The sequence below is a fragment of the Chanodichthys erythropterus genome, chromosome 12 (assembly GCF_024489055.1).
Source record: "Chanodichthys erythropterus isolate Z2021 chromosome 12, ASM2448905v1, whole genome shotgun sequence".
In the NCBI taxonomy this organism is placed as follows: Eukaryota; Metazoa; Chordata; class Actinopteri; order Cypriniformes; family Xenocyprididae; genus Chanodichthys; species Chanodichthys erythropterus.
Genome location: NC_090232.1, coordinates 40320885 through 40341025, shown reverse-complemented (window position 1 = coordinate 40341025; position 20141 = coordinate 40320885). Strand labels below are relative to the sequence as shown.

Genomic DNA, 20141 nt, shown 5'->3' with positions numbered 1-20141 from the left:
GTGAGTGTCATCCAATGAGCACAGTTCATTCAAGCTATCACCGCGAAGGTGGGGTTTCCTCAAATCACTCACTTTCCGGCGTCTCCATTGAAGGGCACCAGTTTGCTTGGTAAGTCATCATGTCTTACATTTTAACAGAAATATATTTATTTCAGCATGTTTTAGAAAGCGAGGCTTTTGTGTTGCTTGCAAAACAAATATATTCTGCTTGGTAAAACAAAGAGGGTGCGTTTACATTAAAGGTGTTCGTGTTAGCAAACGGATTTAAACATATATTATTAAACATTCCTGAATATCAAACATTAGAAATTAGGTGTAAAATCTCGTGTTGAAACTACAACTGTATTTCACAAAAACAGCCTGCCATTACTCTAATATGCAGTGTTGTCCTTTACGCATTTTGCGTGACCTTACGTAATAATGAAGAACGATTCGTAACTTTGTATTGATGCTCCTTTATGAATTCTTGATCGCCAGATTGCGCACAGAAATCATGGGTGGACACGACGCTGGAACTCAACACCAGTTCACTGGCATCGCCAAGTACTTCAATTCATACACCATCACTGGCAGGAGGAATGTAAGCTGAATTGGTTTAATAAGATTGTTTCCAACAGGGAGTTGTTTTACTCCCATCCCCCCCCCCCTTTCACAGACAGGGCTTAGATTTAGCCAGAATTAGGCCTTAGTTCAATCAGGACATTTATTTAGCTTTTATAAACATACATTAGGAAAGAAACGTCATTGGTGTGCATCTTGAGACAAAACAATGGCATTTACAGAATTTAAGATATGTCAGCACGAGTTGCTTTCAGTTAAAACGGCTCAAATGTACATTTTAGTCTGGGGGTTAGGCTTAAAGAATTAGTCCACTTTTAAATAAAAATTTCCTGATAATTTACTCACCCCCATGTCATCCGAGATGTTCATGTGTTTCTTTCTTCAGTCGAAAAGAAATTAAGGTTTTTGATGAAAACATTCCAGGATTTTTCTCCTTATAGTGGACTTCAACGGCTACCAACAGGTTGAAGGTCAAAATTGCAGTTTCAGAGCAGCTTCAAAGGGCTTTAAACGATACCAGACAAGGAATAAAGGTCTTATCTAGTGAAATGATCGGTCTTTTTTGAATAAAATGCAACCGTTTATGCTTTATAAACACAAAATATTGCCTTGAATGTACTTTCGCATTCTTAAAAACGCTTACGCTGAATTTCCTACGCCTTCCCTATTCAACTTACGGAACGAATGCGGCGCCCATTTCGTTTTTTTCCGTAAGTAGAATAGGGAACGCGGAGGAGTGAAAGACATGGACATCTTGGATGACATGGGGGTGAGTAAATTATCAGGAAAAGTTTATTTAAAAGTGGCCTAATCCTTTAAGCCTTGTCTGTGACTCTGGGGGATACATTTTAATTTTAAATTTTAATTGTGAGATATTATACAATTAATACAATTCTGGCTTTTTTCCTCAAAATTGCGAGTTATAGGGTTCAAATTTTAATTGTGACTTTTTCCCTCCTCAGAATTGCAAACTATAGGCCGTCTGGTTTCACAGACAGGGCTTAGATTAAGCCAGAATTAGGCCTTAGTTCAATCAGGACATTTAATTAGCTTTTATAAACGTACATTAGAAAAAAAACATCATTGGTGTGCATCTTGAGACAAAACAATGGCATTTGACATAATTTAAAATATGTCAGCACAAGTTGCTTTCATTTAAAACAGCTCAAATGTACATTTTAGTCTGGGGGTTAGGCTTAAGCCTTGTCTGTGAAACTGAGGAATAGAGTTCAAATGTTTAATTGCGAGATATCTCACACTTCTGGCTTTTTTTCTTCAAAATTGTGAGTTATAGACTTCAAATTTTAATTGTGAGGTTTTTGTCTCCCAATTCTGGCTTTCTTTCCCTTAGAACTTCGAGATACAAACTCAGAATTGCAAATTATACAGTTCAAATTGATATATTTTTTTTTTTTTTTGTCTCACAATTCTGGCTTTTTTCCTCAGAATGGCAAGATATTTTAATTGAGTTGTCTCACCATTCTGTATTTTATTCCCTCAGAACAGCGAGTTATACCGTTCAAATTTTAATTGCAAATTTTTGTCTCACAATTCTGGCTTTTTTCCTCAAAATTGCGAGATAGGCTACATCTCACAATTCTGAGGAAAAAGGAAAGAATTGCGAGTAAAGAACTCAGTATTGTGAGAAATCAAGTCAAAATTGTGTTTAAAAAGGCGCAACCTTTTTATTTCTTGCTAGGTGGTGGAAAAAGTTTCCATACTTTGCCTTTGTGTTCTCCACAAATTAAAATTACTTTATGTAAACTGGACTTTTTCTTTTCCCTTTGACTCCAGTGTGTGTTGGCCACATACGCCAGCATCGCTGCCATTATCCTCTTCTTCAAATTGAAGCCCAAGAAGCAAAAGGCTGTGACATCAAGTTAATTTATAGTAAGTATCACCTGAATTTAATTTAATGCATATTCACTTTCCATTTCCAAAAGTTGCATTTGTATTCCAACTCTTTGCCTCTTTTCTCTTCAGGATGTTTTGTGAATGCAGAATACATGGAGGGGAATCTGGATGTCCTTGTTTTGACCTCATAACTTCAGTTTAACTATGTAAAGAATAAAAAAAAAAACATACCCAACAAACGCTGTGTAGAAAACTTGTTTTATTTACAATGAGGCACTCGTATAAAAGCTTGTACAGAAATTGAGAGCAGCGCTCATATACAGCACATTGCAAAGATCAAGGAGCAGATTCTGAATTACAATAGAAAAGTTTAAAGAGACAAAACAAGACCAGCCATGTCACTTTGAGACATTCGATGCGTAAGGGCCTTGAAAACAAGCATAGAGAAAAAGTAAGCTTAAGAGCATAAGGTGTCCAAACACTGTTCTGGAGGGCCACTGACCTGCAGAGTTTAGCCTCAACACACCTGCCTGGAAGTTTCTAGTATGCCTAGTAAGACCTAGTCAGGTTCAGGTGTGTTTAATTGGGTTTGGAGCTAAACTCTGCAGGACAGTGGCCCTCCAGGAGCAGGATTGGACAACCCCGGTGTAAGGTCTAGGATCAGCATATGAATGACGAAAGAGGTATTGGTCGCTGCTCCCAGGTATGCTCAGTGTTTGACAAGGTCTTTCACTTCGCTTGAAACTATTTCACATGTTAGGGTTAGCGGTAATCTTTAAATAATATGCACCATTCATGAAAAACACACGGCTACATAAAGTAATTGTCCTCTGAAATATGTGGTCACTTCACTGGGAGTTGTATGCCCCTGCGGCCAGTAGCAGGTTGCGCCTGGTGAAGTGCAGGTGGGTGACTGGTGTGGATTTGCTGTGGTACGTCCCCAGCAGCAGCTCCTGAGAGTTATCAGGCAGGTGGATGTGGCCCGTTGCTGCAGTGAAGTCGTCCGTCTCCACTTCATCGAAAGCCTTCATGGAGTCCCACAGCCGAACCGTGTTATCCATAGAGCCTAGAACAAATTACTTTTATTACTATTAAAGCCTGAGAAATTAAGAAAAATGTAATTCTTTGAAATGGAACAGTTTAGTGAACCTTAAAGCTAAAATTTGCATATGCGTGTTGAGTATGTTATTTAATACATCAGGCTTTTATGGCTCATACAGTATGATATAAGAGAATATGGAGCTCATACTTGGCGATAATAACACCAAGTTGCCGATGTTTACATGGCCAAAAGTAAGGTGAAAACAGATGTTAGCTTACAATGCAAACCAATGAGATCTTTATAACAGTACGGTTGACTACTTACATAAAAATGCATAGAAATATCAGTTGTCACTACATATCTCCCAATAACTTAGGCCCACCTGGTATTAATAAGCATTTTGGTGCTTCAGGTCACTCGTTTACACCTATTTTTTAAATCAGTATTTTAACTAGTCTCGTATCCACTTTCAACCACTTCAGTCCTGATTTCTTCGAGGGGAGGGTCTATGGGCGGGTAAATGTATGGGTTTTTCAAATCTTTCAATCTAATGGACAAAATAAGCTCTTGTAATTTACATATGAACGCGCACGGAGACGGCGTAAAAACATACGGAGAGCAGCAGCTTTTGTTTCTGCTCTGACAGCCGCAAGACCACACCGGATACAGTAAAAATTTCATGGAAATAAGACAAGTGTAATATTTTAGAATTAGGGATGTAACGATTCACTCAACTCACGATTCAATGCAATTCACGATACTGGTTTCACGATTCGATTTTCTCATGATTTTTTTTTTTTAACAAAATGAGATTTACAGTACAGTCCAAAAGTTTGGAACCACTAAGATTTTTAATGTTTTTAAAAGAAGTTTCGTCTGCTCACCAAGGCTACATTTATTTAATTAAAAATACAGTAACAACAGTAATATTGTGAAATATTATTACAATTTAAAATAATTTTTTCTATTTGAATATATTTGACAAAGTAATTTATTCCTGTGATCAAAGCTGAATTTTCAGCATCATTACTCCAGTCTTCAGTGTCACATGATCCTTCAGAAATCATTCTAATATGCTGATCTGCTGCATAATAAACATTTAATGTGTACAAATTGTGAAAAATATTTGTGTACAATATTTTTTTTTTCAGGATTATTTGATGAATAGAAAGTTCAAAAGAACAGTGTTTATCTGAAATCTAATCTTTTGTAACATTATAAATGTCTTTACTGCCACTTTTGATTGATTTAATGCATCCTTGCTGAATAAAAGTATTCATTTCTTTAATTTCTTTTCAAAAAAATAAAAATTCTTACTGACCCCAAACTTTTGAACGGTAGTGTATAATGCTACAGAAGCTTTGTATTTCAGATAAATGCTGTTCTTTTGAACTTTCTATTCATCAAGGAATCCTGAAAAAAAGTACACAACTGTTTTCAACATTGAAAATAATCTTAAATGTTCCTTGAGCAGCAAATCAGCATATTAGAATGATTTCTGAAGGATCATGTGACACTGAAGACTGGAGTAACGATGCTGAAAATTCAGCTTTGCATCACAGGAATAAATTACTTTGTCAAATATTTAAATACTACACAGTCATTTTAAATTGTAATAATATTTCACAATATTACTGTTTTTACTGTATTTTTAATTAAATAAATGTAGCCTTGGTGAGCAGACGAAACTTATTTTAAAAACATTAAAAATCTTAGTGGTTCCAAACTTTTGGACTGTACTGTAAATGAGAAAATGTCTTTTTATTATTTCTCAGACATAATGCTGCATATTTATATATCTTTATAACAAAACTAAATTGAAAAAAAAAAAAAAAAATCCTAAATCAAGTAAATAAATAAATAGATAATACTACTAAAAAAAAAATCTCTTCATATGAGTACATGATCAAGATGTTTATTTGCTCTATTACAGGCTGAAATATCTAGTCATTTAAAATGGGAGGCAACCACTGCATTTTAATCACGATCCCAACAAAGATGCTGCATACATGAGCAGTTTTTAATTTTTAACATTTGAAGCAAAAACAGAATCTTCAGACTTTAAGCTTGTGAAATTATGCTACATAAAACTTCATAAAAGTAGACGGGCTGCATGAGAATACAGCGTTTACCACTGTAAACAAAGCAGCGCTGTGCGCTTATAAAAACTACTTTAAAATGCATTGTACGTAAGTAAGATACCATCTAAACTTTTCTGAACACAGTCAGCTCTCCTCAGATATACATTCATATAAACCCCCGCCCCAAAATGTATTGCGATTCATTTAGCATCTCAACCGACTTGAATCGTCACATTTTAATTGATTTTCAACCGGTTCCGGATGCATCGTTACATCCCTATTTAGAATCATACTTAATGGCTTTTTACTCGCTACAAAGTATAAACTATCAATGAGATGATGTTGATAATTTGGAGGCCTGTATCAAATATGATACTGTAGATACACTTTATGTCAATCTAAACAAAGCAAGTCCTAATCTGTGGTCATAAACGTGGTCTTGAGATACAGAGCTAGAAATCCTAACCTGATGCGAGGATTTCTCCGTCTCTGCTGAACCTGAGGGCATAAATTGTGTCAGTGTGGCCCTTCAGTTCTCCGATCATCAGCCCATGTCCAATATCCCATAGTAAAACTCTCCCATCTGTGGATCCAGATGCCAGGAACTTTCCATTAGGTGAGAATGCAAGAGAATGGATGGGCCCCTAAAAAAAATCAAACATGATCACTTTTTATCATTACTCATATGACTCGGCATATGGGAAAGATTGGGGTATAAAAGGATCACTGGGTGATAAACTGCAAAGAATGAACATAAGAAAGAAGAGTTGAGCAGGTTTGAAAGTGTTGTGTTTAAAATTACATGAGAGGGAACTAATTTATAGTTTTTTTTAGTTAACATTAATAGAAATAAAGCAGAAAAACATAAAATATAAATAATAGATGCATTTACACTTAATGAGAAAATTACAACTATTGCCTTGGCAAGTAACTGAAATAAACTAAGTTTAAACTAAAGTATTTAAAATACTAAAATTGGAAAAAAAAAAAAAAAAAAAAAAAAAGCTAAACAGAAATAATGAGAAAAAAATAAATAAAAATGAATGGATAAACTAAAATAAAAAAAGTTATTTATAAATATTATTAAATCTTGCAATAGTAGGACTATAAAAATAATACTAAAAAAAAAAAACACTCGAGAGGAAGTAAACTAATAATTAAAAATTGAGCAAATGGGATTAATGGTGATATCATTCATTCAATCACCTTTGGAAGACTTCAGTACCTTGTGACCTGTAAAAATGCGGACACAGTTTCCATTCAGGACATCCCAGAGGCGTATAGTGCGGTCGGTCGAGCCTGTGGCCACGTAGTTCGAGTTGGGGTGGAATCGCGTGCATGTGACGTCAGCCAGATGCCCAGCAAATATCCGCAATGGCTGGTAATGGTCCGTCGCCCAGAGCCTGGGAAACAAATGAAGATTTAACATAATTTTTGATTAAGGTCTTGAAAACATATGCAATATCTTGTCATTCACTGGCAACTTATGAAACAAGCCATATGATAATCATTCTACACCCTCTTTGGGTGTATGCTGATTTAAATAATAAGATCATTACAGTAATGAGAATCCAGCATACCGTGCCACTCTGTCGTGTCCTCCAGACACAAAGTAATACCCGAAGGGTGAGAACTGAGTGTCCCACACTGGATAGTTGTGTCCTTTATACCCCACGAGACATGTAAACGTTTGAAGGCTCCACAGTCTGACTGTACCGTCCTCAGAACTGGACAACAGATAGTTCCTAAGAGACAGACGAAGATATTAAACCACACTGTCAGCTCAGTTGCTGCAGAACGCTTCAAAACTGCAGAAAGATAACAAATCATGAAAAGATGTTTAGTAAATACCAAACAAATAGTTTGGTTAGTCTAATGCTTACACACCTCCAAAGGTTGTCCTGAATTACTTAGAGGAGATAGCATGGTGATACAAGTTACTTTCGAGGACATGTTTGATACCTGTCTGGACTGAAGCTGACGCCATACACCGGCCCGCTGTGACCGTGTAGGATTTTAGACTCACTGGCCGTCTTCTCATCCATTATCCTCTCCAGAACGTCATCAGACTCTTTATCAATCAGATTCAGGTCTAGAGAAAAGGACAGCACGATTTAAATTGTGCGAGGCATCATACACCACTTACACTGGGGTCTAGAAATAAAATAATCTTTAAAAAGCCAAACATGAAAATACTGTCATCATTTACTCTCATGTTGTTCCAAGCCCGTAAGACTTTCGTTCATCTTCGAAACACAAATGAAGATATTTTTAATGAAATCTGAGAGATTTCCGTCCATCCATTGAAAGTTTATTCAACGAAGCTTCCACAAGAAACAAAAGAGGTTTGTTTGTGCATCAAGCCACAAACCATATATTTGATGTGCTCTATGTATGTTCACTGATTAATGTTTAAATGTGAATAAATTAAATCTGTTCTTCATCATATAAAGCGATCGAGTCTTTTCAGAAGACTTGGATTAAACCACTCGATTCTTACAGATCTATTTTACGATCTCTTTATGAACTTTTTGAACCGTCAAGAGTTTTGGGTGAACAGACTTTCAGTTAAGTGACAGATATCTCTCAGATTTCATTAAAAATATCTTTATTTGTGTTTCAAAGATAAACAAAAGTCTTATGGGTTTGCAAGGTGATGTAAATGATGACAGAATTTTCAGTTTTGGGTGACCTATCCCTTTAAAAGACTATTAAAACTAAGATATCAAAAGTAAAATTTTCACTCAGTTATTTGTGAGAGTAATAACAAAGTACCTTACCTGCTGCGGATTTGACTTTGCGTAATTTTTTGGGTGTGACGCTCCACACGCGAACCGTGGAGTCTGCAAATCCTCCCGCTAACAGGCTGGAGTCGTCAGTGAAGTCTACCGCCGTCAAACCCTGAGTGACAATACGCGATCAGCACATGCAAAGTTAAGCAAACGGCAAAGTCAATTATCAACAAAAATGCCGCCAACCTGGTAGGCGTTGAGGAACGTATAGAAGCAAATGGAAGGCAGGTTCTCCGGGCTCAGCCGGATTCTTTTGGTGCTCTCCTTCATGTACATGATCTTATCCAGTTTGTCCGAGTCCTTCAGCTCTGGCAGAGGGATCCTGTCAGCCAGAACAACCATAAAAAAAAAGAATAACAGGTTATGAAACTCTACATACAGTTCCAAATAATTTAAGCATCATCTTTAAGTTCTCATGAAAATAAAAGTCCAATATACACTACCATTCAAAAGTTTGGAGTCATTAAGATGTTTTAAATGTTTTTGAAAGAAAGAATTATTGTGTTATATTATCAATATTGAAAACAGTTGTGCTGCTTAATTTGTTAGTGGAAGCCATTGACACTTTTTTCAGGATTCGTTGATGAATAGAAAGTTCAGAAGAACAGAATTTATTTGAAACAGAATTGTTTTGCAACATTATAAATATCTTTACTGTCACTTTTGATTAATTTAATGCATCCTTGCTGAATAAGACTACTAACTTATTTAAACAAACAAAAAAAAAAACTTTTGAACAGTAGTGTACAAGTAATCTGTATGACATGGGTTTTTCCATCGCAGCTGAAAGGTGAGTTTCTGTCATACCTGTTCTGTTGAGGGGCATTAGGGTCTTGTTTCTTACTCTTGGATCCCATACTGTCCTTTTTAGTTTTCTTCTTCTTGGGCTTCCCTTCCTCATTCTCTGCTTCATCATCTTCATCATCTAGCGGGACTTCAATCTCTGGCTCCTTCAGCAGCCCATGGTACACCTGGTACCACATCATTAAAACAAGCAATCATTTTCAAGAACGAGATGATTTCAATTCAAGAGTGATTTTCAATCATGAGATGATTTACAATCTTTTTCAATGTCTTTTATCATAATTCCAAATGTAAAAGCGCAAACTTTCCTGCTGCGATTCCATCAAGAATGGGGTTAAAAGAAATGAATACTTTTATTCAACCAGGATGAACACTTATAAAACTTTTTATAACAATCTATTCATTTTCATCCTGAAAAATGTATCACACAAAACTTAAGCAGCAATTCATTGATAAGAAGAAAAAATGCAAATCAGCATATTAGAATTATTTCTGAAGGATCATGTGAGACTGAAGACTGGAGTAATGATGCTGAAAATTTAGCTTTAACCTATTTAACCTTTAAACACTTCTGATTGGCTATTGTGTTCATGTGCTCAACAGATATGTCTGTGATTGGCTACAATGATCAACGCTTAAAAAACGCATCTATCAGTGGATCCACTGTGACGATACCAGCTGATAGACGCATGCTTTCAAACACTCCTGTGTGTATCTGAGTAAGCACTCAAAGATGTCTATATACAACATGTTTTTGAAGTGTTGATCATTGTAGCCAATCACAGACATATCTGTTGAGTGCGTGAACACAATGGCCAATCAGAGGTGTTTAAGTATCAGCTCAACAGCCCTCAAAATGCTAGGGGGAAATGCTGGTATCATCACATTTTTAAAATTTCAGTACCGACTTGGTACCGAAAGCGGTACTTTTGACAACACTACATGGAAATACTTGTTCTTCTTATCTAACCTTGGCTTTATTGACTTCTCGTTTGGCCTCTCCCGCAAGACTGCCGGACATGCTGTCGATCTGACCCTTGCTACGGGGCATGCCGTCAAAGATGTCGATGTACAAGTGCTCTTGAATGATGTTCCATATCTGGTTATTATGTCTCTCCTGCAAGTGTCTCTTCAACAGCTGGTACGAGTCTCTGGAGATGCGCAACACGAAACGGCTGGTGCGGAAATCCAGCAGGGCCTCGTTCCCCTTCATGTGCTCCTTCTTAGTGAGGCCGCAGAGAACACGCAGGTCATCCAGATAGTAGCACTCCTGATCACCGCTGAACCTATCAGCAAAAAGGAAGTGAACTGGATGAGTCACAATGTGTAGACTTAAAAATTATCATCAAATTACATGATGATGATATTTATATCATCCCTGATTAAAGGGTTAGTTCACCCAAAAATGAAAATTCTGTCATTTATTACTCACCCTCATGCCATTCCACACCCGTAAGAACTTCATTAATCTTCGGAACACAAATGAAGATATTTTTGCTGAAATCCGATGGCTCAGTGAGGCCTCCATAGGAAGCAATGTCATTTCCTCTCTCAAGATCCATAAAGGTACTAAAAACATATTTAAATCAGTTCATGTGAGTACAGTGGTTCAATATTAATATTATAAAGCGACGAGAATATTTTTGGAGTGCCAAAAAACAAAATAACGACTTATAAAGTGATGGCCGATTTCAAAACACTGCTTCAGAAAGCTTCGGAGCATAATGAATCAGCGTGTCGAATCAGCGGTTCAGCGCGCCAAAGTCACGTGATTTCAGCAGTTTGTCAGTTTGACATGCGATCCGAATCATGATTCGATACCCTGATTCATAATGCTCGATGCTTCCTGAAGCAGTGTTTTGAAAAATCGCCCATCACTAGATAAGTTGATTTTTTTTTTTTTTTTTGCCGCACCAAAAATATTCACAACGCTTTATTATATTAATATTGAACCACTGAACTCACATGAACTGATTTAAATATGTTTTTAGTACATTTATGGATCTTGAGAGAGGAAATGTCATTGCTGGCTATGGAGGCCTCACGGAGCCATCGGATTTCAACAAAAATATCTTAATTTGACTTTCCGAAGATGAACGAAGGTCTTACGGGTGTGAAACAGCATGAGGGTGAGTCATTAATGACATTATTTTCATTTTTGGGTGAACTAACCCTTTAATTTCAAGATCTGATGCTTACTTCTCAAAGAAAGCCTTGGCTTCATTCTCATGGTTGTTGTAGACCAGCTCCAGGTACATGTGAACGAACAGAGGGTAGAAGAGCTGGGACAGCTCTGCTCGGTGGCAGTCCAGCACTGACTCTATGAAGTTCTTCAGGTCGCTGTAATACACCTTATATAGAGAGGGGTCCCCCTGCTGGCTGTACGCTGACAGCACCACACGGACATCCGGCTGGTCTTCTGCGCCTGCAGCAAACAACATAAACATCAATGTATATATATCAATGTCTGTATATATATATTGGTCAAGATTTTGACGTGATGTTATTTCCATCAAGAAGTGTATCAATTTTTGGTCAAGATCTTGTATTGACAATGCAAGAGGTGAGCACTCTGTAAAGTCTACTCCAGCACATCCCAAAGACTTTCAAAGAAATTAAGGACTGGACTCAGAGGTGCCAATTCATGTGTGAAAATGATTCTTCATGCTCCTTCCCAACCATTCTTTTTTTCAATACAAAATGATGAATACCCAAAATTCTTGAAATTATTCTTTTTTTCTTACATTAAAATCCTCAAAGAAAAAAAAAGGCATTTTTTGTCCTGAATTTTTTTGTGGATTCTCCACCTATTTCCTAATGTCATGATCGCTAAACTTTTGCGATGAAATCACTCTGCTTGTATAATTTATTTAGTTTTAAAAATTCTTAATTTGACACAGAAAACTAAAATGGGAGACATAGTCTGGAAACAATATTACATACACGGTTTTCTTTTTTCCATAAATTTCCAGACCTGGAAAATACTATAACCAAATTCCATACTTTTCCAAACTGCGTAGGAACCATGTAAATTAGTTTTTGTCAACATTTATTTAATTTCAAACAATGACATTTTAAATGGTATGATATATGTAATACTATGTATTTTAATTGCAGTAATATTAATAATTGTTTTTCTGTAGCCTATATCTTTTTTATACCGTAGATCTACCTATAATAACCCAGCATCTTAATGTGACCATTACTCTTATTATGCATGAACTTCATGCACAAAGTGCAGGTAAAATACCAGTAAAATATGTAGTGTTAATGTACTCATAAGTCAAAAATAAGCAAGACTATAAAGGGAGGGCTGAAGAATGGTGTGCTGTTGAGGCAACTGATGATGACTAACTCGAGCAATGCATAATATGCAAGAGATAAAGCTGATTTTGTACTGTTGCTTTAATAATTCAAAAGGAGCATGGTGAATATCATCAATGAAAAGTTGTAGGTGCCACTCACTCTTCACTGGCATGGCAGTCATTGTGCTCTGGGGGGCGGCTGCTGCTGCTATGGACACCCGGCTGAGCAGAGAGTTTGTGTCCCCTCCATCTCCATCACTCTTCCCTCCTCCGCTGCCATCAGCAGCCTGCGAGTCCTCCTGGTCTTCCGCTAGACCGGCTTCCCGCCTCAGGATCTCCACCGACTCTGACAGCTTATTCCGCTTTAGAAACTGCAGCACTGCGATCAAAGTTTGTTGGTCCTCCATCTTCGGGGCTCCGCCGGCGGGGGCAGCGGTGAGGGGAGATGAGGAGAGCGACCCGCTCCCGGTGTTCCCCGAGAGGTTTGACGAGCCATCGCTAAGTATTTCTGGCTTTGTCTCTTTCTCTGCGTCCAGCTCCATCGGTCCATCTTGCACAGCCGCCATTTTCCCCGGCGTTGGATGCAACGACGTCACGACGCATACAGCGTGAAGTACGTCATGACATACGCGTTTTGTTCAGTAGCTTTTAGAGAGAATCGATAGGTATCAGGAACCTATGAGAGGCCTTTCAAGACATATTTCAAACTCTCTCATACTCTACTATAATGTCTCTCACACACTATCAAAGCTTTCACACTACCAAACTCTCTTGATATAACTTGATATCTTCCCAGTAAACACAGAACGTTCCCCTAACGTTCCCATATGGTTCCCGTTTGGTTATTTTTTGGGGGAACCAAATAAGAACGTTCTGAGAACGTTCTCTATTGGTTCCCTTTTTTTTAACCTAAAGAGAACGTTCCCAGAACGTTCCCTGCAGGTTCTTTTTTGGGATCATTTTACAACCTAAGGAGAACGTTCCCAGAACGTTCCCTGTAGGTTATTTTTTGGGTTCATTTTATAACCTAAAGAGAACGTTCCCAGAACGTTCCCTGTTGGTTATTGTTTGGTTTTATTTTTATAACCTAAAGAGAACGTTCTGGGAACGTTCCCTGCAGGTTCTTTTTTTGGGATAATTTTACAACCTAAGGAGAACGTTCCCAGAACGTTCCCTGTAGGTTATTTTTTGAGTTCATTTTATAACCTAAAGAGAACGTTCCCAGAACGTTCCCTGTAGGTTATTTTTTTAGTTCATTTTATAACCTAAAGAGAACGTTCCCAGAACGTTCCCTGTAGGTTATTTTTTGAGTTCATTTTATAACCTAAAGAGAACGTTCCCAGAACGTTCCCTACAGGTTATTTTTAGTTATGAATGCAGCTGTGTGATTTGAGATTATAATGCATTGACAAAGTTCAAAAGTAACCATTCACAGCAGCCGAAAATGAATCAAATTTGATGTGCACACTTTCTACAGTCCTTTAAAATGTTTTAAAAACTAAGATGTAATTTGTAATAAAAAATATTCACCGAAACTGTGATCAGTTAATTCAACAAGCCAGATATTACATTACCATTATCTCACAGTAGAGGACGCTCATGCACAATATTGTTTGTGTTTTGTTGTAAACATTTTCGGACGAAAATTAACTGTATAATATCTATCTGTATAATATGGTGTAAGACAGTACATTAACCAGGTCTAGTGTTCAAACAGCTGCACTACATGAATAAGTGGTCAAACATTTCTGTACTCAGCTCACTAGGAAAAAAAAGAAAAAAGAGGCAGTCAGGTAAGACAATGTAAATATTTGTGTTTTTTACCATTACACACACATTTTTGGGTTGTAATCTCTTGGGCAAGACTAAAGACGACAATACAATAGCAATTCATTTTTAAAATGTTTTATTAAAACAGGAACAAATGGAACAACAGAACAACGTCTTGTTACAGCATTAAAAAGATATAACTGGGGAAATAGTTTTAAAGCAGGACCAAAAAAAGGGGGAGGGGGGGCAAGAGTGTAAAGAATGGTTTCAGCTTCATGTACACAACAGTAAGCAACAAAATAATCAACATCACTCAAAATCAACATAAAGAACATCCCCATACACAATAAAACAGTGATAGGCAGCGATGTCAGGGATAGTGTGTCCATTTTAAATTGAGAGAGCCTTGGTGAGCAGCTGCAGCACTATTAAAGGGAGATAATAAATTAGAAGCATATTGGAAACATTGTAATGCTGATTTCACTTGGCTATTATTTAGATATTAAAAGATGGGGGGGGGGGGGGGGGGAAACAAAAGGTCATACATGACTGGAGCAACATTAGGGAAAGTAAATTACAATTTAAGGTGCTATAAACACTGTTGTCATTATATATGGTAAATTATATATAGGTTTATTTTTTTTGCAGAGAGTTTCGCCAAGAATTTTTGTAGCACATGTCCATGAGCCTGCAACGCTGGAGACTGACACTTTGAGGGCTCTGGAAGCTTTATGTTAAAATGACACTACACAGTCAGGCAGGATTAACTAGAAGCCAGTCAGATTGGTTTTGCACATTTCCATGGACACTACAAAAAGTTCATGTTTAACTTAACCCTTGTACTTGTGTTGTATTTCTTCTGCCTGTTTTGTGTCATTGACCATTCAACCATCTGTGTCTTTTCTGTAATCCTTCCAAACCAGCCAAATAAGGAAACAGATGAACACCTGTAAAATAATGATCGGAGATTAAATTAATAATGATAATCATCATCGACAGGTAAACAACAGGGGTTTGTTTTTCGTATGTGGATTAATCATCAGTATTTACAGTTGATGATTAGAGATGATCCAGGATTGTTAGATTCTTTGAAGTCATTAAGCTCAAACTTGCTCAGGAGCAGGCATATTTGACAGAAACATCTTTATAAGGTGAAAGTTTATCACAGCCACTGTTACTTTCTGAACCAGGGAAATAATTAAAAATATAAACTTACTTGTCATTACATACAGTTGTGCTCACAATTATTCATACCCTTGGTAAATATTACCAAAGAAGGCTGTGAAAATAAATCTGCAACCGTTTATTGGAGAATAAGAATTTTAAATGGTTAATAATACTAATAATACTAATAATAATCTCATTATGAAATAAATGTTTTTTTCTCTAATACACACTGCTCACAATTAATCATACCCTTTTAATCTGTTTGTAACCTCTTTTTTTGTCAAGATAAGAGCTATGAAATGTACTGCTGGAATATTGTGGGCCTATTTTTCCGCCGGAGATCCTGGACATCTTGTTCAGATACATGGCATCATTGATTCTATCAAACAGCAAAAGATTAAAAAAAAAAAAAAAAAAAAATCAACCTGACTGTCACTGTTAGAAGTCATATAATGGCTATCTTGGCAAAAGGAGGTTAAAAAAGTTTTGAATAAAAGGGTATGATTAATTGTGAGCAATGTGTATTATAGAAAATCATTTATTTCACAATGAGATTATTATTAGTATTATTAACCATTTAAAATTCTTATTCTCCAATGAACGGTTTGATTTTTATAAAGTTTTAAAATAAAAGATCAAAAGGATGAACAATGCAGATTTATTTTCACAGCCTCCTTTGATTATATTTACAAAGGGTATGAATAATTTTGAGCACAACTGTACATAATGTGTAGTCAATAGAGACAATTTTACTCATTGAGAGATTTATTTGTGAGTGAATAATTATCTTAATTTAATTGGAGCTTAATTTAGCTTAATTTAGTTGTCTCCTCAATCAAACACACCTGATTAAGGTTATCAGCTCATTAGTAGTGACTCCAAGATCTAAAATGGGTGTGTCAAAACAATCATTTACAAATTTTATTTATCTATTAAACATTTTATATTATTTTGCCAGCTTGGCTGTGTCCTATTTTAATTATATGATTTATTTATTTATTTTATTTTTTATTTGAATTAGGACAGTGCACATTGATCAACAAATCAGCAATGAGCATCAGTGTAAATATGCTGGAATTAGCACAATTTCATCCGTTGTCCTAAGGCAGGTATCATAAAACACAAAATACAGATTATTTACAAACATAACAACATACATGTAGACATATTACACAGAACAACAAAGACTAAGTACTGTAAACAGCAGTCACATAGAAGTTAAAAGGCCACTATGAACAGACATCCAATAAGAAAATTATTTACATATGGGTACATCGCTGGTTTGATTTCAGCCATTGTTTAAGGTTTTTTTTTAAAGGTTAAGTAATTGTCACAATTCCTAACTTGAGCTAGACACCACCATTTGGTTAAATTTATTTCTGCGCCATTGTACATTAAGTAAGTCGCCAAAAACCCTTGAGGGGTTTTAAGATGCTCTCAGTTGTATGAGACCAGATTGTATAACATTAAGTTATGTGAGTAAATATCATTGCATGCATATAAGCCTTTGCTGACTCAACAGTAAGAAAAGGCCTTATACGTTGGAAATTTGACAAGTTAAATTTTATAATATTTGAGATTTTTTTTACATGTTGCTTAAATGTCAGATGTGAATCAAAGACCACACCAAGATACTTAAATTGTTCTAACACATCTAGTCTATCTCCAATGACAAAGACAGATGGCTCTGGCCCCACTGCTGGCTGCCGTGAGAATACAATACTGTATCATCAGCGTATAATTGCATTTTTATATTTGAACAGACATTTGGTAAGTTATTAACATAGAGACTGAATAAAATCGGTCCCAGTATTGAGCCTTGTGGGACTCCAGCAGAACAAGTAAGATAAGATGACTGTGAATTTCCTATTTGTACAGCTTGTTTTCAGTCTGACAAATATGATTGCATCCAACAATGTGCTCTTTCAGAGAAATTAAAATAAGTCAATTTAGCAAGAAGCACATTATGATTAATGGTATCAAAGGCTCATTTCAAGTCCAGAAAAACAGCCCCTACAAAGCCCGCTTTTTAAATTCTCAAGAAATTAACAAGTGGCTGTTTCTGTAGAGTGATGTTTGCGAAATCCAAAATGAATTGGATGGAAAGGGGTATCACTACTGTTTAGGTGTTCAATTAACTGTGAGGCAACCCATTTTTCAGCTATTTTGAAATTATTGGTAGAATGCTTATTGGACGAAAATTCTCTGGTTTTGACTTATCACCAGCCTTAAAGACTGGGATAACCCTAGCAGTCTTCCATGTTTAGGGCACTATTCCCTGTTTTATAGATAGATTTATCAGGTGTGCAATTGGGCTTGCAAGAGCCTCTTTATGGAGTTTTAAAAGATCATTAGTGAAACCAAAAGTATCTCTGGCTTTTGAACTTTTTAGAGATGAAATTATTTTTATAACGTCAGGAACAGATATATCCTGTATACTAAATATTGGTTTATTAGCATCTAGAGGCTTGTATGGGATGTTTGGGCATTTAAAATGCATTGTCAAATCCTCAACTGAGCTAATAAAGTATCTGTTAAAGCTATTGATGATAATGTCTAAATTATCAGTTAGCATACCTTTAACTTGAAGTTGCAGATCTTTGAAATTTATATCTTTATTTCGTCCTAACAGATCATTTAAATTTTCCCATATTAATTTTCCATTTCCATTTGTCCCTTTAATTATCTCAATAAAGAAATTTGCTTTAGCTTTACGGATCTGATTTACATTTTTAAAGTGATGTAAAAATCTGATGGTCACTTGTAATAAATTATATGATGCTGTTATGGTGCTTCCTTTCTGGGCATGTGACTTACCCAGAGGTGAACAACCTCATTCTATGCACCAGTGACACATGATAAGACGTCATGGCCCATCCGCTGTGCCATTCACCTGTCACCCATCAATGTCTTCCCAGTAACACTGCCAATTGGTCCCACCAAACCAGCAAACCTGGATTTTACAGAAGAAGCCATAAAAGACATTCAGGAACTACTTGAAAATGGTTTGGATGGAAAAGACATAAAAAAACAGATGTGTTGTGTGTGACGCACCCGCAAGAGCCATGGTAAAAAAAGTCTACGGACCAATGCCACATACCGTGCTGAAATGACAAGACGTCAGGAGAATGAAGACATTCCAATGTCTCCATTTTTGAACCTCCCACTGGACATGGTAGAGCAATTTCCAATCGACTACATGCACCAAGCCTGCCTGGGTGTAATGAAAAAGCTCATCACAGAGTGGGTTAGAGGAGACAGAAAGGTGAGAATGTCTGCTGGGCAAATAAATGAAGTGACCCAATGGCTGCTGTCACTCCAAGGGAAGGAGGTCATTCCAAGCTGTTTTGCCCAAAAACCAAGGAACCTGTATACAGTGGTGCTGAAGGGAATTCTGGCGGACCAGTTGTACGAACATTTCATGGCGTTCAGTGTTGCCTTGGGTCTTCTGCTCTGCCCTACTCTGGCAGTGGACCACAACAGCTACTGTAAAGAGCTGATGACATACTTTGTTGGAGAAACAAAATAAATCACTTCATGGTGTACAATATACATTCAATGGTGCATCTACCGGGACCGATTTTGGGAAACTGAAACGTCTCGTAAGGTCAGGAAAGCAGCCACTTACTCAAGTGGTCAAACGGCTGGGGGAAATGTCAAATTCCCCACTGTCTGTGGAGGCTTCCAAGTCCAAAATCAAAAGAACTCTATGGAGAAAAACAAAGTCATAATTTAGCATATGATATGCATTTTTCAGACCACTGAAAAGGTGTCAATTTAACAATTTATTCATGAAATTATACTGAGATCCCAATATCTCTAGAATTAAACAGTATAGGGCCTTCAAAATGACAATAACAAAAGAAAGTTTAAGAACCAGAATCTAAAAGGATATTAAGATATATTAAATATTTCTTTAGTTACAGGTATGGAGTATTAAAATAGCAACAAATATTGCTAAAAACAACAGATTTTCCAAATAGACCTACCAAGCCTAATGGTTAGGGAGTCAAACTTGTAACCTGAAGGTCACAGGTTCGAGTCTCAATACAGGCAGGAAATTACTGAGGTGCCCTTGAGCAAGGCACCTAAACCCCAATTGCACCAGGCACCAAAAGTGAATGGTTGCCCACTGCTCTGTGTGTGTGTGTGTCTTCACTACTCACTACACCTAATGTGTGTGCACTAACTTAAATGGGTTAATAGCAGAGGACAAATTCTGGGTTACCATACTTGGCCTTCACATGGCACTTTCACCTTTTTTCAATAAACAAAATTAATAAAATGATATAAAATCAATACTTGGTCTTCACTTTCACTAAAGTCATTTTTACCCCCTGTAATTTGGGTTAATTTCAGGTGACATATTAATTTTCACCCCCTCTACAAAATATGTGATTAACGTTACTCAATAGCCATTATTTGTCATGGTATTCTTTGTAATAAACACCTAATAACATATAACTTCTCTGACACATTTGATTAAGTTTCAATAGTAAAGATAGATTTTAACAGTGATCCATTTTCAAAGTAATTTTATTTAGCGCGTGCATACCATAGACTGCATACACTGTGGTGCACGTCGGGGGGAAAACACACATATATCCCACAAATGACTACTACGATAAAATACAATACAATTTCAACATAACACATATACTACTTACCTCCAACCACTTGCACGTCAAAAACATCAAATGGTCCCACGCAACGTAGTTCTCTCGTGCATACATGCTTCTTCTCTTCCAGCATCTTTGGCGACTCA

At 36.6% G+C, this 20141-nt stretch overlaps 2 protein-coding genes and 1 long non-coding RNA gene across 4 annotated transcripts; 1 reads left to right on the top strand and 2 right to left on the bottom strand.

Moving 5' to 3' along the window:
• Nucleotides 1–55: 55 nt before the first annotated feature.
• Nucleotides 56–2654, top strand: atp5md (ATP synthase membrane subunit k). Its single transcript, XM_067403149.1, has 4 exons — nt 56–109; nt 478–580; nt 2356–2451; nt 2545–2654. Exons 2-3 carry the CDS (start codon nt 494–496, stop codon nt 2443–2445), a joined length of 177 nt encoding a protein of 58 aa, XP_067259250.1. The 5' UTR covers nt 56–109; nt 478–493; the 3' UTR covers nt 2446–2451; nt 2545–2654.
• Nucleotides 2655–2731: 77 nt separating this feature from the next.
• taf5 (TAF5 RNA polymerase II, TATA box binding protein (TBP)-associated factor) lies at nt 2732–13010 on the bottom strand. Its single transcript, XM_067403148.1, has 11 exons — nt 12600–13010; nt 11334–11559; nt 10105–10420; nt 9138–9301; nt 8517–8652; nt 8319–8439; nt 7501–7630; nt 7119–7283; nt 6764–6941; nt 6005–6182; nt 2732–3481 (listed from the first exon to the last, which is right to left on the bottom strand). Exons 1-11 carry the CDS (start codon nt 13003–13005, stop codon nt 3264–3266), a joined length of 2238 nt encoding a protein of 745 aa, XP_067259249.1. The 5' UTR covers nt 13006–13010; the 3' UTR covers nt 2732–3263.
• A 1405-nt stretch (nt 13011–14415) lies between these two features.
• LOC137032540 (uncharacterized) lies at nt 14416–20141 on the bottom strand. 2 transcript variants are annotated; one of them, XR_010896698.1, is made up of 5 exons: nt 20044–20141; nt 18477–19083; nt 18194–18329; nt 15045–15156; nt 14416–14634 (listed from the first exon to the last, which is right to left on the bottom strand). It is a non-coding gene; the product is annotated as an uncharacterized lncRNA (long non-coding RNA). The 2 variants fall into 2 exon arrangements; XR_010896697.1 differs by having other exon boundaries at nt 14416–15156.